Source organism: Epargyreus clarus, unplaced genomic scaffold, assembly GCF_041222505.1.
Source record: "Epargyreus clarus isolate Ecla_fem2 unplaced genomic scaffold, WU_Ecla_fem_2.2 ptg000019l, whole genome shotgun sequence".
Taxonomy (NCBI): domain Eukaryota; kingdom Metazoa; phylum Arthropoda; class Insecta; order Lepidoptera; family Hesperiidae; genus Epargyreus; species Epargyreus clarus.
The window spans coordinates 3,112,794-3,131,728 of NW_027332227.1; the positions used below are offsets into that span (position 1 = coordinate 3,112,794).

At 33.9% G+C, this 18,935-nt stretch overlaps 1 protein-coding gene across 2 annotated transcripts; it reads left to right on the forward strand.

The window, feature by feature from the left end:
- Window positions 1-723: 723 nt before the first annotated feature.
- On the forward strand, window positions 724-17,858 carry LOC140750489 (terpene synthase-like). Of its 2 annotated transcripts, none has more exons than XM_073084037.1 (9): window positions 724-885; window positions 8,649-8,800; window positions 13,448-13,592; window positions 14,091-14,211; window positions 15,327-15,466; window positions 16,100-16,135; window positions 16,217-16,319; window positions 16,571-16,698; window positions 17,677-17,858. In XM_073084037.1, exons 2-9 carry the CDS (start codon window positions 8,751-8,753, stop codon window positions 17,755-17,757), a joined length of 804 nt encoding a protein of 267 aa, XP_072940138.1. In that variant the 5' UTR covers window positions 724-885; window positions 8,649-8,750; the 3' UTR covers window positions 17,758-17,858. The 2 variants fall into 2 exon arrangements, with proteins under 2 accessions (XP_072940138.1, XP_072940137.1); XM_073084036.1 differs by lacking the exon at window positions 724-885 and adding an exon at window positions 8,121-8,234.
- Window positions 17,859-18,935: the final 1,077 nt, after the last annotated feature.

Below are 18,935 nucleotides of genomic sequence, written 5' to 3' on the forward strand. Positions count from 1 at the left end.
AATATAAATTGCATCTAATAATACTTAAAACGTAATTTACAAATTTGATGATTGTGGTAAAATCGTGTTCATAATAATAATATAAATGAAAATTTTATGCGTGTTATAATCATTTACGAGTATTTTGATAAAATATAATAAGTGCAAGTTAATGTTTACTAGGAAGTAGGTAAATTTGACAGCGTGATTAGGAGAGGTAGGTACTAGACACTCATGTATAAACCTTCTCACCTACCTACCTACTACCTTTTTTGTTTACGAGGAGGAAACCTTCAAAAGGTGGAACCTTCAAAACTCCATGCCGTGGGAGCGACACGAGGCTATGTGGGATTTCTACCGCACTAAGGCCCCCCCGGTGGCCGTCCTCGGTGCTGCGTAGTCGCAGCACGCAACCGGAGTCCTTGCCCCGTCGGGCTCCGCCCAGGTGACCTTGGCGTACGCCACACCCTCTGGTTTGTACGACGGTATGAGACCACACATACAGCCGTCCTTCCCGGGGTCGCTGACGGGCGGTTCGAGCTCCCGCTCTTATCACCTGCAACCCCGGAAACCCCCTTTTAGTTGCCTCTTACAACAGGCAGGGGATACTGTAGTCCTATTCTACTCCCGGAATTACAGGGACGGTACATATGTTGAAGATACATATATAAACTCAATGTAAATTAATTTACTTTTAAATATATCTATGTCAATCACTCTTTGATTTGATCAGTCTGTCTGCCAAGTGTATGTATAATGTAGTGTACAGATTCCAAGTAATATATCGTGAATAATCCTGCAAGTTCGTTTATATTATCCTATAACTCCTTCAACATATTTATACCTACATAATGAACATACCTACGCTCGAAAAACATTACCCTCTGCCATCGGATAAATGATTGAGTATGTCTTTCCTTAAATATATTCTTTTTGAATTGCACCTTGCACTAGGTCATATAGGTGGGTACATACAAATTAAACAGGTATGTAGATTAGTAGCAATAACAGATGGTCTACTTATTTTTATCTTATTTCATTAAAAACCGGGTTACCTACATACTTAGGTAATTGATAAAAACATTTCAGAATATTTCAGAAGTACCTAGTCACTGTCGGCGTTCTGTGTGGTAATGAAAGTTGCTGATTTTACCGAGGCCAGTTTTTGAGCGATTCCTTTTTCCCCTCAGAGAATGCCTCAAATGTATAACGGAATTATACATTTGAGTATTCTATAGGTACAGGCAGTTCTCGACTTACGTCGTTTCAAGTTACGTCGAACAATGATTAGACACTATTCCTCAAACATACGTCAATTGTTTCGATTTAAGGTATAGCAGAATTCACTTGTCGCGAGGTCAATATAATTATTTTAAGAACTTATCATAATAAAGTATCCTTTGTTATAAATTCAGTTTTTTTTTTTTAATTTTTAGTCCATGTGTATCCTGACCCCTGTGTTTAACATTTGATTTGATATGAAAAAATATGTCTCGATTTACGTCGTTTCGATTTACGTCGCGTATTTCGGGAACCTAACATGCCGTAAGTAAGAGGACTGCCTGTATATAGTTTTACGTCGGCGTAAAGAATATACGCTAACCGGATCACAGAGGACCGTGACATTATGTAATCGTCATGCATAGATAATAATTTCTTAATATAGGTATTCGTCATACCCCAAGAGTTGCGCTTGGGCACGGGTATTTTTTCAGATTGACAATATTTTCCCAATGACTAAATGTGAATTGATATTACTACAACTTTTCTTAGAATGTCAACTTTGATACGTAGGTAATAGTGATGTAACGAAAGTCATTTTTTTATCATTCGCGGAAGCTAATGCGAATATCTGCTACCGACATTCGCGAATGCGAATGCGAATATTCAGTAATTCTTTTAAATTGGGCGCCAACTTTCTATGTGCCAAATTGCCAATTGCCAAGTTTTATCGATACTTTAAATATTAATAAAAATATTTCAAACACTAATTACATTGTAAATATTTGATTACAAGTGATTACAAGTAATAAGTGATTTGAAATGATAAAATAAAAATGTGCATATTCCCTATTGCCGAGTTTTAACGAACTTATTGGACTGAAGTGTCATTCCACTCAAGCCAGTCTTTTCGTAATCAATTGGATTTGGAGGTTAGAGTGTGATGTGAATAGTGATTTATTAAGATGAGTAAATCAAATTCTAGTGGAATATGGACTTATTATACACGTTGCGATGGTGAACGAGCTAAATGCAATTTGTGTAACAATGAATATTCTAGAAAAGGAAGAACTACAACGGCTGTGAGAATCCATTTGAAGGCAATGCATTAAATTAAATAAAATTTAATTTTTTTTCAAGAAGATGATTTTATAACCAACCAGAATTATACACTATTATATAAATAACACAACCAGAATTATACACTGTTTTCCATCAACAATGGGACTATAAGTTATTATTTATCGATTAAAATGACCTTCTGCTTTTACACTGTCCCTCAACAAGCTTCATGCACCATTCCCTTCCCTATCACTATCAAACAACTTTGTAATTTCAATTAAAACTTCTATTACCACGACGATAACACGAAAAACTTACAATCCCACCTCCATATTGTTTTACTGAAAACCGCGCGTATCTGTCTTTATGGCAACAAGTGCTGAGACATCGAAACGTCTTCGTAGCGACGTATCAAATATTACTTACTATGCATCCTGTTATCCTGTATCACTGTCAATACTTTGGAATGTTACTCTTTCAACCTGTTTCTGTTCCAACCTCTGTTCTGTTGTTTCAACCTGTCGTTAAAATTCGACCACAATTTCAAACAACAGTTCACTTAGAACTCAAATCTATTCTTCTCCTAAATATAACGTAAATCGTTTTCAATTGGCTACTTGACACTTTTTGGGAAACTGTTTTAATGAATTCATATACGTATTATATATGCCTTTCATTGATCATTTTTTCGAAAAAGGGCTATTTATTAATAAAAAACATATTTTTATTACGGTAAACGGAACGTTACGCCAAAACAGGCGGTCAAGTGTCATTTCGTAGCGTGACGTCAACACATTGAAAATATAGAAATAAACTTCGACGTTACACATACTTCAGGTTTCGATGTGATCGACAGGTTTCGATGTAGTGACGTCACATGACATTTGAGGCAGCACTGTCGCCGTTTTGGGATTTAAAATCCACAGATAAAAAATCGAAAATTTCTTTTTAAAAATTAAAATACTTAGAACATATTAAAAAATAAACGAAATACTGCATAATTTATGTTTACTTATAAGCTATCATATCCAACATATTTCATATTTTATTGTTATAACTGTCAAGTACCCAATTTCAATTAAATTATTATATTTTATTTTTAGCAAGATCAATTGAAGATCGATTTAATGCAACTCCATTCAACTTCCTTTTTTTACACATATAGACAACTGTATGTAGTAACGTAAATGACTTTATGCGTTGTTTACTCTTAATATAATTAGGTACTTGTTAACCCCCATTATACACAAATATTATCCTTTGCACACTTACCGTATTTCTTCGGGAAATAGCTATGCTGGTAAATAAAGAAATACACGAATATACAAACACACGCCACTAAATCGAGGACTGTATCGTAAAAGTGTATTCTATATGTGACCCACAATGCCTGAATGTATTAAATCGTTAAGTGGACAACTGTTTTCTAAAAAATCAAAGGAATCTTTAATTGTGAAAGCGTTTTATACAATCGAGGAATTTTTGTTACAAGAATCTGGAGGCACGGCAGTTCCTCCGCCAAGTCTTAAAATTATATTATAATGTGATTACTTTGGCGAATTTTGCAGCATATTGCACATTAGAGTACCAAAAAGCAGACACGGTCTTTAGCAATGAAGAAGCGACTCAGAAAATACGTAATTTTTGTTTTAAATAAAACCAAATAGTGTCATTTAACGTTATATAAAAGTATTTTAGGTAAATTTATATTTATTTCAGAATATAATTAATCTGTTAATAGCAGAAAGTTAATTGTTTGTTTAATTGACACTATAAAATTTTGCATACCTTGCTAGGTGGAATATAACGGTTCTATATATTTCAAGTGTGAAACCACGTAAAAACCACATTTAAGCAATAAAGATTGTTGATTAGATTCCACCACTATGAAACCCAAAATAGAAAGATTTTCATAGCCTTCACTTTACAAATTATAATGTAGATTACATGTTTTTCTTTTTTTTTAAAGCCAATTTAAAAAGGATCAAGGCTAATTAATAATGTTAAAAAATATATTTTTTCTTTCAATAATAAATTATCTGCAAAAATTAATTTGTGTTGGGAAATGATTGTGTGATTAATTTCCAATTACACGTCGACCTCTTAGGTCATTCTATAATCGCATAATAACCTATTCTAAGGTCATATCTGTCGCACCATTTGTTATGAGCCACTCATGAATAAAAATCACACCGTAGGACCTTAGTTTTGTGGTAAACCATACTTAATAACACACAACAGCAAAACTGAAAGGACGGTATGACCAAATCCAGTCTGTTACCATAAATAGGCGTGTCCATCTCTTTATAGGAAGGGTCTGTACCAAACTCAACACGGCGCCTTCCACAGGACCCGAAGCCATCGGCATCATAATCATGTTTATTTGTATTTCTTTTCACAGAAAACTGCAACTGAAATAAACTTGTCTAATAAATAATCAATCAAGTCGAAACAATCACCTGAAAGAACCGTCAATGACAATATTAGTCATCAGTATAAAAGCCACTCAAAACCCGTCTATCCTACTTAAGTACTTCTTGTATAGTTTGTGACTTTACAAGAAGTACTTCCATGTTTAAAAATAAATTGAAAAACTCCAAATACAGGCCAAGGCGCAGCCCAGACGACCATGAATACAACAATAGGTACATGCAATTGAAATCATCACAAATAGTTATTATTATTTTTTCATTATTCTTCTAATAAATTTCTAATAAATAAACTCCTTATGGGCAGGTGAATCCGAGGAGCTTCCGTCTAAGTTTAATAAGAACTTTTTACAACACAAATCTCCTTCGCTTATTGGCAAGCATTAGATTCTATGTTGAAATTCTGGAATACCGTTGGTATACTTACATATGGAAAAACCTATGTAATTTTACCTTTACTGCAATGAATTTAGTTGTATTGAGATACAGCTATAGGCGTCGCTTCCACTTTCCTCAAATAAATTGTCGATACTCATGATATTATATTCTGTGACTACCTGCAATAGGAATTTCGGTGGGTACTGTTCATTTCATGACGAAATGTTGTTTGGACCGTTCTCTGTTAAGAGGACCATTATTTAAAACTGTTTGTTCTAATTTCTATAGACATTTATATAGCAGTTTAAATTGTATTGGTATCGTTCTAATTTGTAGATTGTAGAACTACCACTTTCAATTTTATTAGTATTGTTCTAATTATTGTAGACCTTTCACTTTCGATTCCATTGGCACCGCCCCAATTATTGTAGGACTGCCACTTTGAATTCTACTTGTACTGTTCTAATTATCGTACAACTACCACTTTATGTTTTATCGGCACTGCCCTAATTATTGTAGAACTGCCACTTAGAGTTAATTTGGTACCGTTCTAATTATTGTAGAACTACCACTTTAAGTTTTATTGGCACCGCCCTAATTATTGTAGGACTGCCACTTAGAATTCTATTGGTACCGTTCTAACTATTGTAGAACTACCACTTTATGTTTTATCGGCACCGCCCTAACTATTGTAGGACTGCCACTTAGAATTCTATTGGAACCGTTCTAATTATTGTAGAACTACCACTTTAACTTTTATCGGCACCGCCCTAATTATTTGAGGACTGCCACTTAGAATTTTACTGGTACCGTTCTAATTATTATAGACTACTACTTTAAGTTTTATTGGCACCGCCCTAATTATTGTAGAACTGCCACTTAGAATACTATTGGTACCGTTCTAATTATTATAGAGCTACCACTTTATGTTTTATCGACACCGCCCTAATTATTGTAGGACTGCCACTTAGAATTCTATTGGTACCGTTCTAATTATTGTAGAACTACCACTTTCAATTTTATTAGTATTGTTCTAATTATTGTAGACCTTTCACTTTCGATTCCATTGGCACCGCCCCAATTATTGTAGGACTGCCACTTTGATTTCTACTTGTACTGTTCTAATTATCGTACAACTACCACTTTATGTTTTATCGGCACTGCCCTAATTATTGTAGAACTGCCACTTAGAGTTAATTTGGTACCGTTCTAATTATTGTAGAACTACCACTTTATGTTTTATCGGCACCGCCCTAACTATTGTAGGACTGCCACTTAGAATTCTATTGGAACCGTTCTAATTATTGTAGAACGACCACTTTAACTTTTATCGGCACCGCCCTAATTATTTGAGGACTGCCACTTAGAATTCTATTAGTACCGTTCTAATTATTATAGACTACCACTTTAAGTTTTATTGGCACCGCCCTAATTATTGTATGACTGCCACTTAGAATTCTATTGGTACCGTTCTAACTATTGTAGAGCTACCACTTTATATTTTATTGACACCGCCCTAATTATTGTAGGACTGCCTCTTAGAATTCTATTGGTACCGTTCTAATTATTGTAGAACTACCACTTTAACCTTTATCGGCACTGCTCTAATTATTGTAGGACTGCCACTTAGAATTCTATTGGTACCGTTCTAATTATTATAGAACTACCATACGAAGTTGTAAACAACATAAAATAAAAAATACTAATTAGTACGTTATCTATTTTTATTAAAAAATAAATCCTAAAAACGGCGGGAACTTAGTTGCCAACCTATTACTTTCTCATACTAAGCCGTACGTCACGGTCAAAACATCGAAAAATTAGTGTATTAACCAACAAATTCTTCAATGTTATGACTTATGTATAGTCCTAAAGAATTATACATAAGTCATATATTATGTATAATGCTTAAGAATTAGTATGCCAATGTATGGAAAAAATATGTATTTTCTTCAAAATTTTCCTTTTCCTTTAATTTGTCACATAACATTACTTTCAAGAATTTGATCCTTATAAGCGACATTATCACACAGAGGAATAATATAGAGGGTGTATTTTTTTCTAAATGAGTTCGTTCGATTCCCGGGTAAGGAAAAAGATATTTAAAAAAACAAATGATGCAGTTTTAGTTTTTATCAAAATCGGCCTCGTAACTCCTTTCAGCATTTTTCGCTAATTCTTATAGTTTCGGATTTGGCCCTGAAGGCCCGTTTGAAAAATTCACCTTGTATATATACATAACAAACTTATATTTAGATTATGTTTCACTTGCAATGATACTAAAGTCGGTTCTACTATTTGGTTACAACTGTTCAAACTTTGATAATTTAGCTGGACAATAGTTGATAAATTTGGAAGTTTGAAGGCCAAGCAATGGTTAAGATTGTTATGTTAATATAGTAAAACTGTTGCTGGAGACAAAGAATACGCAAGTGAAAAGATATACAGGTTGAATTTTTCAAACGGGCCTTCAGGGCCAAATCCGAAACTATAAGGATTAGCGAAAAATGCTGAAAGGAGCTACGAGGCCGATTTTGATATAAACTAAAACTACATCATTAGTTTTTTAAAATATCTTTTTCCTTAGCCGGGAATCGAACGAGTTCATTTTGAAAAAAAAGAATTTAAACCTTATAAGCGACACTATCAGATAGTGGAATAATATAGAGGTGTAATTTTTTTCAAAATGATCTCGTTCGATTCCCGGCTAGGGAAAAAGAGATTTTAAAAAACAAATGATGTAGTTTTAGTTTTTATCAAAATCGGCCTCGTAACTCCTTTCAGCATTTTTCGCTAATCCTTATAGTTTCCAATTTGGCCCTGAAGGCCCGTTTAAAAAATTCACCCTGTATAACTAAATAAAATACAACACAACAAATACATCCCATGATTTAAAAATTAAAATATATAATAGATACTTATACTTAGGCAAACAAAATGTGAAGAAAACGCAAGCAGTTACATTTTACAAAAGTATATATTTTAATTTATCTCCATAAGCACTTACGACTAGTATATATTGACATACAAGCCGTAGCGTCTACCATATTACCCGCATACAGAGACGCGAACACAGGACAGACGACCAATTAACAGTATCTATTGTTTAAATTAACTACCATGTCATTACATTTGTTTAAACTCGACAGAATAGAAGAGGATCAGGTAAATACTTTCATTTATAAATTTTGGTGGAACTTACAAATGAAGTTATTTTGTGTAGGAAAAACATTTTTATAATTAACTTTTATTAGAGTAGCTACTTATACTTTTAAAGAAATCTACAAGGTGATGTCCTAAAATGTATCGAATGTAAAATAAATGGCATATTCTTAATAACATCGAATATTCTCAATTGTTTTTTTGTAAATCGCGACTGCTTAAAAATGTCTCTCCCACAATTGAGAAAAATGCATATGTTAAAATCGGTCAAAGGTTTCGTTCGTCGTTTTCAGGGTCGTTTTAGCTGCAAAGGTGTCCAATAATGACACATACAATCACGCTCGAAAACAGTCACCCTCCTAGGTAAAAAAAACACTTTTATTTTGGTCTGCTGACAACGTTCCGTCATCTTTTCAGAAAATCCTAAAACCATTCAGGCACATCTATAACTGCCCAAGCAAGTACCACCTTGAATTGTACCGAGCCTTCAACTACTGGTTGAAGATCTCTGAGGATAAGATGGAATATATCGGAGAGATAATGCAGATTCTCCACACTGGCAGCTTGCTGTAAGTACATGAGAAAACTAGGCTAACCGGCTAAACCGGCTAACTAGGCAACTAGACGTCACATTCAATTCAACATAGATATAGTAGTAGAATAGTATGTATTTTTATACAGTAATCGTCACCTTATGAACAATTTGACTGCAAATACTTAAGTTATTTACAAACCATTTCTAAACATATTTCTGTCGATACTCTATATATTTACATAATAATTATATCACTAACAATAAGGTATTTATAACGTTATGTTTGATTATCTCGGGAATAAGAATTTACTTTAATTTACATAGATATTTATATGGATTTAATCGAGTTGCTCAGGGCCAAGCTGATTGCATATAAAAAGGGCAAACCCGGCCATGAATAATGACTTTTTTCATTTTTCGGAAATCAACGTACCGCTTAAACTAACGACCTTACAGTTCTGTAATTTTGCACATAGGTTTTCTATATAGCGTGAATAAGTACTAAGAAAGGCCTCTTGGAAATTCTACCCTTAAGAGGGTAAAATAGGGGACTACAGTTTTTTGAAATCCTTTAATTTTGAAGCAACTACTATAAAATGTTGTATTTGGCTTAGATAGGAACAAGGACACAATTAGTATTCCCCCTCCGAAAAATCAACCCCGTAGAGGGTAAAATAAGGGTTAAAAGTTAATTTGAACAATCATCAATTTTGAAGCAAACACTATGAAATTTTGTATCAGGCTTGTTGGATAAAAATCATGAAATTCTACCTCTAACGATGTAAAATAATGACCGAAACTTTGATTTACTGAAGTTATATATTTTATAGACCGTAAATGGTGGATGTTTTCGCGAAATAGTAACGCTTTTTTAAAAAAGTTAACCAAACCTATCGAGTAAGGTGTCAAAATAAAGGAAATTAAGAGGAGATTACACATACATTATATAATAAATGTTATATATAAAATTCTCGTGATAGTTACCGTACTCCTCCGAAACGGCTTCACCGATTTTCACCAAATATTATATACATATTAAGTAGGTCTGAGAATCGGCCACTATCTATTTTATTTTTTTAGTCATCGAGATGACTGTCTGACTAAATGAGTGAGTTGCCGTGCCAGAGATCAACGCAAAGGAAAACCGCTGAACTTAAGCGTGCTGGAATTTTACACATAGGATTTTGTATATAGCGTAAATGAGCACTACGAGGATAAAAATTAAATAGGATAATATTATTTGAACATCTTTTGTTTTTGAAGCAGACACCTACTATGAAACTTTGTATTTGGCTTTCTGGATAAAAATAATGAAATGCCTATTTCACTGCTTTTGGAAACTCTACTTCAGCCTTTTTGGTGCAGTCGGGTTTTTTATTTTTTAAATTTATTGGAAATTGTGTTTAATCTCAGGAACTTCAATAAAGCAAATATAAGTATAGCATTTGTGACATTTGTATAATGTTCCACGTACTGCTCCACGAACTAATTGAATATAGCTTTCATTAAAAGAGGAAATGTCGAAAATTCGCTCGTAGAGGAGGCAGTGGATCGGAACGCAATTTGTGATATTGAACGTTCCCCCCGGGGAGACGAATTTTACTCAACACTTGCAATTCCATTGGCGTCATTTGTTAAAGATTTGTTATAATTCTTTTTTGTCGGTAGAACTCTATCTTAAAAAAAATCTGCTTTATGAAAATATGAAGATTGTAAATATATTAGTGCAAGTTGACACCGTGTAAATCTTTCTAACCTTTTCGAAACAAAAATATATAAAAAAAAATATTAAAAGGAAAGTCAACTAGACAACTGTGTTAGGAAAAACCTTTACATTAATTTCTTGATATAAGATTTCATTAACTTGGGTGGATTTATGAAGGAATGCGTAGTGAAAGTTTACCATATAAAGGTAAACTTCCATAGTGAATATTTCACGTAGGAGTGAATCACTGGATTGAAGTAATAAGTAACCCGCAGCGATTTCCATGAAAACGGTAACTTAATTTGCGTGGTGCAGCGCCAAGCACCAGGAAACCCAAGATCCCAAGATCCCAAGATTGCAGCATCTCAGGGGTTTCCTTTGATTTAATGCAAACAAATTTATTTACTTATTTTAACACATTTTTTCCGATTATTCTTGACTTAATATAGTATTTAGATTAGGTGTTATCTTATATTATCTTGAATGTACAATACAATACAATACAATACAAAACTCTTTATTGTACACCAAATTTATAGTAACAAATACAAAATATTTTACAATAATCAAAGGTACTACTGGCGGCCTTATCACTAAATAGCGATCTCTTCCAGGCAACCATTTATTTATTGCAAGAAAGTAATATTATATAAAAGAGATCCAGGGTAGGAGTGTACATGAGTATAATGTAGCGAGAGTCATATTTTAAATATATCACCAGCTAGAATACTTAAGAATAGAAGAAAAGGAGAGAAGGAGGATAATACATAAAGTAGGAAATAATAGAATAGTATAAAAATAGTATAAAATGCCATAAGAAACTTTTAGAAAAAATTGAATCATACGGTATAAGAGGACTAGGATTGCAATGGCTAGAATCATATTTGCAAAACAGCATGCAAAGAGTAGAAATAAACAAAATTAGCAAAAGTAATATTATGTTACAGTACTCGTCTGAATACAAACGTAATAAAAATGGTGTTCCACAGGGAAGTGTCCTAGGTCCCTTATTATTTCTAATGTACATCAATGATCTTCCTGAGGTAACAAAATATCAAAGTGTACTATTCGCTGATGATATCTCTGTAATTGTAACTTGTGAAAAATACAATGACATTAATGAATTTGAATGTAATATAAATAATACAATTCAATCTATTATTACATATTTGACTAATAATAATTTGACAATCAATTTATCAAAGACAAACTATATACAATTTAAAACAAAAAATAAAATTATTAATAAAATTAATGTAAGTTACAATGGACATAATATACAAAAAGTCGAAAACACAAAATTTCTGGTAATAACATTAGATTCTTATTTAAATTGGGCTCCTCATATAGAAACAATATGTGACAAAATAAATAGATTCGTATTCGTACTGAGAAGGCTTAGACAAACTGCCACATTAGATACGGCTTTAGCAGCATATCATGGTTATGTAGCCTCAAACCTTAGATATGGCATCCTATTATGGGGCAACTCCTCTTCGGTAAAAAGAGCTTTTATAATACAGAAAAAATGCGTCAGAGCAATATGTGGCGCTTCCCCAAGTGATTCATGTAGACCACTATTAAAAAAATTAAATATACTAACTTTGACAGATATATACATACATCCTGGAAACATGTAGTTTTCAAAGCCAAAAGCCAAGGAAATTTATCTTAAAAATACAAGAAATCCTGACAGACTGGTTTTTCCTGAACCACCACGTACATCCCTGCTCCTAAATAATGCATACAGCATGTGTATAAAAATTTATAATAGACTGCCTGATACTTTTAAAAATGTACCAGATTTTTTTTTTAAGTTAAAACTTAAAAAAAATCTTATTAGACACACACACATTTAATATAAATTAGTTAACGTTTAATATAGTAATAATACATAATGTAATGTTAAATCTTTGTTGAATAATTGTATTTAATTATATTGAAATTGAATTGTAATATTTGCATGCTATTAAATTAATATAGCTGAATATGATACAAATTTATATATTGTAAGACCTGTAATGACTAATATTCATGGCAAATAAATGATTAAAAATAACAGAGTAACTAGGAAGCAGATTATAATGATAGATAAAATTATTTTACTTGATTTTTAAAAGAATCCAGTGACTGCGCACGATAATAATCGGTAAGGCATTCCATACGCACACAGCCACTGCAGTAATGTATTACTAGTAATATAGTAACCAGGAGTAATTATGTATGTTAATATTTAACGGTAATGTCAAGGTACATTTATTTCTGATTTATTGTTGTTTTCTTAATATAACGTTCTTTTTTGCATAAAATGGAGAGTTGGTTCCTTTGATATATATATATATATATATATACTGCCTGTAAGACATAAGATTTTTATAACTTGAAGAAACAAATTCCAGTCCGATTTTTAGTAAGCGTCACAGACCGCCCAACTATAAATAAAAAACACAAGTAGGATACAGTCTTTTTTAAAGTCGGTCACTCTTTCACATAAGGACTTGAAACACGTTGTCATCTCTGGCCTTCAAATCAGAACACAGCAGTAGGTACTTAAGAATGTCATAAGTGAAACTAAAACGGGATTTCCGAGCTTGAGGTCAGCAAAAGAGCGCGAACTATCGTACGTTGTACGCGGCCTCACATACTGCCTCTGGTGTTTAAACACCAGATGGTTTTGGAGGAGCGTAAATTGCTCCTCCGGTTGGGAACACCCTTAGAGACCCTTGAGTCCTAAACATAGCGCTGTGGCACAGTATAAGGATCTTTCTACTGTGGCTGTGGGCAGCTACCTGAAGGGTTTTACTGGGTAAAAATCCCTCATGGTAATGAGGTGAAGCGATAGCCGATTGATTGGCTGTCGCTTCCACCGCACCAGGTATCTTTTGAAGTTTTCCCCTCGTGTCAACAAAAAAGGTACTTAAGAATGCTATTATAAGGCAGAAACAGATACACCTGTCGATTTTTTATTATTTTCAGATATGACGACATTCAAGATGATTCTACTACCAGATATGGAGCGCCAGCTGCTCATTGTGTATATAGTCTGGCCCTTACCATCAACGCTGCATCTTATTCATGTGCCATTGTGCTAGATAAAATTTTGGCCTTAGGACATCCCGAGGTAAATTTGTATGTAAATTTTGTGTTAATTAGGCAAACTTAGACATTTTTGAGGGACATTTGGGATTCAGGATCGTTCAGAGGAATGCCGCAAAGTTTTAAAAGGAGTACGATTTACCCGAGGGAGTTCGCCGGACGGGAGAGGATCTATGAGAAGTTCTCCGCACCTAAAAAAAAAAACAAAAAATATAAAATATGCTAAAACGAGTAGGTAGGTCTTATTCGAACTAATAGGCTCTGCCGTAAAACAATTCTGGATTTTGTTGGAAGAAGACTTACATATGAGAACCAATCGTTGTCCTCGGGGACAGTAGCTAGCGCATCAGCGATTAGTTTCAGTTACAACTCATGTTCTACATGGAATTGGTTACATATGTCCGTAAGCGGCAATGATCACATACAGTCCGGTGGACTGCATGCTAGATACTTCAATATTATAAAAAACGCAAGTATATACTATTATTGACAGTAATATTATTCGTTACCTACTCTATTACAGGCGGCTGCAATTTTCTCCGAATTATTTATAGAGGGTCATCGAGGACAAGGCATCGACATTTACTGGCGAGATTTCTTAGAATGTCCCTCTGAAGAAGAATATATGGATATGATTAAACAAAGTAAGTGTATTTTGTATTGATAAGATTATATAAAAAGCAATGATAGCCTAGTGGTTAAAAAACTGCCACTTGATCAAGGGTTCTGAGGTTCAAATCCCAGGAACGCATCTCTAATTTTTCAGTTATGTGCGTATTAGAAATTAATTTTCACTTACTTAAACGGTGAAGGAAAACATCGTGAGGAAACCTGCATACCTGAGAAAAAAAAAAGTTTTCTAAGGTATGTGAAGTCTACCAATACGCACTTGGCCAGCAGGGTGGGTGGCCTAATCCTTCTCATTTTGAGAGGAGATCCGTGCCCAGGAGTGGGACAGTAATGGGTTGATGATGATGATGATGATGATGATGATGATGAAGATAATATAAGATTTTAAACAATTCTCATGGTGCTAGAACTTTATGAACCTTATGTGATTAAGTTACTCAACATCTTTTTGCCCGATTTCGGTGGGTAATGTTTATGAAAAATATGTACGTAAGTCTCATTCTATAGCTAGCCCTACCGCCTGGAGTAATTATTAATTAATAGTACTTAGTTAATATAGGCTGTATTTTGTAAGGGATCGGGTTTTTTTAATAAAATTTCTCCGTTCGATATGTTAATGTGACAGTATGTTTTATCGTACAGCGGCTAAATTAATCTTGTATGCAGATTAAAGCTATGAAATATGTATCCATCTTTGAAGTATGCGATGACGGTGCAAATTTATAAAATACAAAGAACTCTGTCCAAAATACACAAGAGATTTAATGTAAAGTATGATCAACGTGGTACTCGTAGAAACCTTGGTCAAGGTGGTAGAACCCTTTGTGGTTCGTTCCGGCGGCACCACCGGCACACCTATTTCTGCCTAATAACAGCAGTGTTAAGCGCTGCTGTGTTCCGTTTTGAAGGGTGTGGTAAGGGAGACATACTTTTTCGAGGTGTTCCAGCTTAGTCCTCAGGGGTAACGGCGCATCTGTGGCCGACCTCAGGTAGGAATATCTAATCCTATCTGGGGTTCATTACAGATGTCCATGGGTGGCAGTAGACACTTACTATCAGGTGGACTGCATGCTCGTCTGCTACTCCTATATTATAAAAAAAATGAAATTTATTTCTTTGTCTGTTTCAGAAACCTCATTTATGTTCATCCTGGCGTTGCGTTTGATGCAGCTGTTCAGTGACAATAACGCCAATTATACGAAAATCACAGAACTAATAGGCATTTACTATCAAATCCGAGATGATTACTGCAATCTCGTTAATCAGGAGGTATATTGTATAATTTGTATCTCACCGTTACTTATAGATATTTTAACTTGCCGCGATATTGCTAAGGGAAAGAAAAGCATTGTCAGTGAGAGTAAACATGTTGGTTCGTAGGTTTGCTCGCTGGACGTCTAAAGATAAAATTACAATATTTAACCCTTATTCCACGTCTTTTTATACGAACAGCCTTTCCCAAACCCAAAAATCTTACAATGCTCTTAGAGTTCAATATAATAATGGTTTCAGGATGCTGATGGGATTACCAAGGTACTGTAGTGCATCAGGGATGTTTGCAGAAGCTCATGTAAACTGTTTTTACACCATAATGAGAAAAAGATGCAGCTCCCTGATGTACCGTATCCGGGATAGCTCCAACAGCATCCTGAAGATGATAAGCAATAGAGTAGACTGTAGGTTTATTTCTCATTGCAGTTTTCTACATTTAAAATTGTAATGTAACTTAAAATTGTAATTGTAATTCAAAAATAAGTCTTTGTTACTTTAAATAAGTAATTAAATTATTATATGAATTGTGAATCACTTTGTTCATGCGCGCTAACCACTTTAATTGAGGTTAACGAAATTGAAGTATTAAAGATATATATATATATATAGTATACCCTTTACTTTTTTCAGGGAATCGACAGTCTCGCAAGGAAAGGCGTTCCAGAGGTACCTCCATATTACATTTAAATGATTCATAATCACTAATATGTATGATGTATATTACGATATATTTTTTATTTGTTACAGAATTCAGTTGATAAAAGCTACTGCAGTGATATTACAGAAGGCAAATTCAGTCTGCCCATAATACATGCTCTCAAACACTCCGAAGATGCTAATAAAATACTCAGTATCCTTTGAAATCATGTCTCAAATACATCAAACTGCATAGAACGGAGATATTTTTAAGTTAGTTGCGTGGATCGTTGCTATTTACGTAAAACGGATTGTATTTTTATCGTGTTTCCGATCCATCCAGCTAAGTCGAAATATTTTTATATAATTTATTGTGTCTATGTCGCGAACACCTTAGTTTAAGATGAATGAGAATTTATATTTAAATGGATACGAGAACATATTTTTTTCCTTTACCAAATACAGACATATTAAAGCTTCGTACAAATGACACGGATTTGAAAAACAACTGCATCTCTATCTTAGATAAAGCTGGAAGCTTTCAGTACACGAGGGAGGTACTCACGGAACTAGAAAAAGAGATATACACTGAGGTATTATTGATGTGAAACATCTATAGCCGCACGTACAACCGATTTCTGGCGTGGCGACGCATGCCGTAGCGACGCGTCGCCACGCTATACGATGGTATATATATACAGTCTATATGCAGTAGTGTGTACGGTGTGGCGACGCGTCGCCATGCGCAATCGACTGTGCGATATTTAATAAAAATAAATGTTTATTCAATAAATAGTCATCGTTATCTGGAAAAAAATCGTAATATTTTATTTTATCATTATTACATATTTAGTTCCTATCACAATATGTTCTTTTCTGCATATTACTTTTACAAAATAATGTCGATGTTTCACATCTGCCAGGCGTCCCGTGACGGCTCACATTTTTTTTCTATTAATCAGATTAAAATGAACAGTCATTATTTTCATACTCTTAATTTTACGTTCAGAAACGTACCAATGAAAGCTGGGTGAATTATGACCAAAATACTATGTTATGGTATAAATATTACGATGGTTAGACCTGATTTAATCAAATTACATAGCTGACATTACGCAATACGCATTTCCCATCCCATGTAGCGACATGGGACATCGTAAATATAAATTGTAAAATACAAGCAATGGAGGTGTACCGTCACAAACGTTACGTAAGAAGCATGATATAGCCAGGATGACGTACGTGCCACGATAGCTGACGCCATGCATGTTACACATAGCAAGCATGACGTGGCAAGCGTAGCGGCTGACGACGAGCGAAACGTAGCACTTGTCTCGTAGGGCAGACAAAGTGCTATATACGTAGTTGCACCGCATAAATGTATGTAAGCAATTGTTGAGTTATAAATAATAGATAATTTTTATAGGCGATAGAAATAAAGAAATGTAATTCTCTCTAATACACGTAAACTATACGTTCAGAAAGAGTTGTTGAAATTAAAAAAGCGGATGTTATTTTTCAGACAAAATTGCGGAGTTAAAATCTTGTAAATTTTATGTTTATCATTTCAGATTAAGGCCTTAGGCGGGAACCCGGTAATGACGTCTATTATAGATGCTCTTAGCAACTGGAGAAGGGATAGAGATGATTGAAAACTACACGTAAATTTATGTAGGGATACCAAATACATACCTTATGCAACTTTCAATATTTTTGTATTGAAATCTTATTTATTAAAAATTATGTTTTAACATTGCGTTTATCTAATGTTGTGCCTACCCAATAAACATTTGTCAATTTCTGACATACAATAGATTTGATATTAATAACGGTCTTAAAAGTTAGTTGTTAGAAAAATGTTGAAATAAAAACAACAATTAATGACTTTATAAAAACTAAGAATATATTTAATTAAGTATAAACATTATTATAACTATTAATTAAAATTATAATATTTGATTATTATTAGTTACACTAAAAACGATTACTCTTTTTATAAAAAGTTACGGACTTCATGCGACTAGTTATGCAATTACCTTAATTTACAATGATATAATTAAATTATATCTACATTAAATTGATGAAAAGTGGTTAAGCAGACGAGTAACCTATAGTATTCCTCAAATAATATAGTAGTAGTAAACGACAGTGCAGCTCGCATGACCTGGCGAGTTGAACCACATGAGGTAGCGGGTTCTACCATCTTCATAGATAGATAAAGTACCTCCGTCCAGTCCTCACACTACGATGAAAGTTCGAAGAATCGCTATGGTACAATCCTTCACTCGGTCGAGGGTCTGAGTTGCAATCACTAGACTATCACTGTTTTTTTACCTTAAGATACTACCTTTAAAAACCTACCGCTTTTTTGCTTAATTCAATTTCTGTCACAATGCTGGACACAAGTATCTTCTTAATAATAGGATTCAGACCATAGTACACCACGTTAGCTATGTGCGAATTAATAGACCGAACATACCGTTGAAATCCTTTTTTAAAAACAATTTTTTTCACGAAATTTTCTTTCGCCTTTAAAGCAAGTAATAATAAGATTGTCATGGGCATGACCTTTGGAGTTATTTAGTAACTTTAAAGATTATAAATGGATTCGAATCTCAATTTATCGGACTAATTTGTATGTATGCATACTTGACGATTTTTTTTTCATCAACCTATTTTAGAGACTCTTGCCGAACTGGGCTGTATTGCCATTACCTGATGTATTTACCATATAGTCCGTGTAGCCGGTGTAGTGTAATGTAATTAAATTCCCATAACCTATAATTGCGTTTAGGGTCAACCTTATCATGGTTGTGTTTGTTAAAAAAAC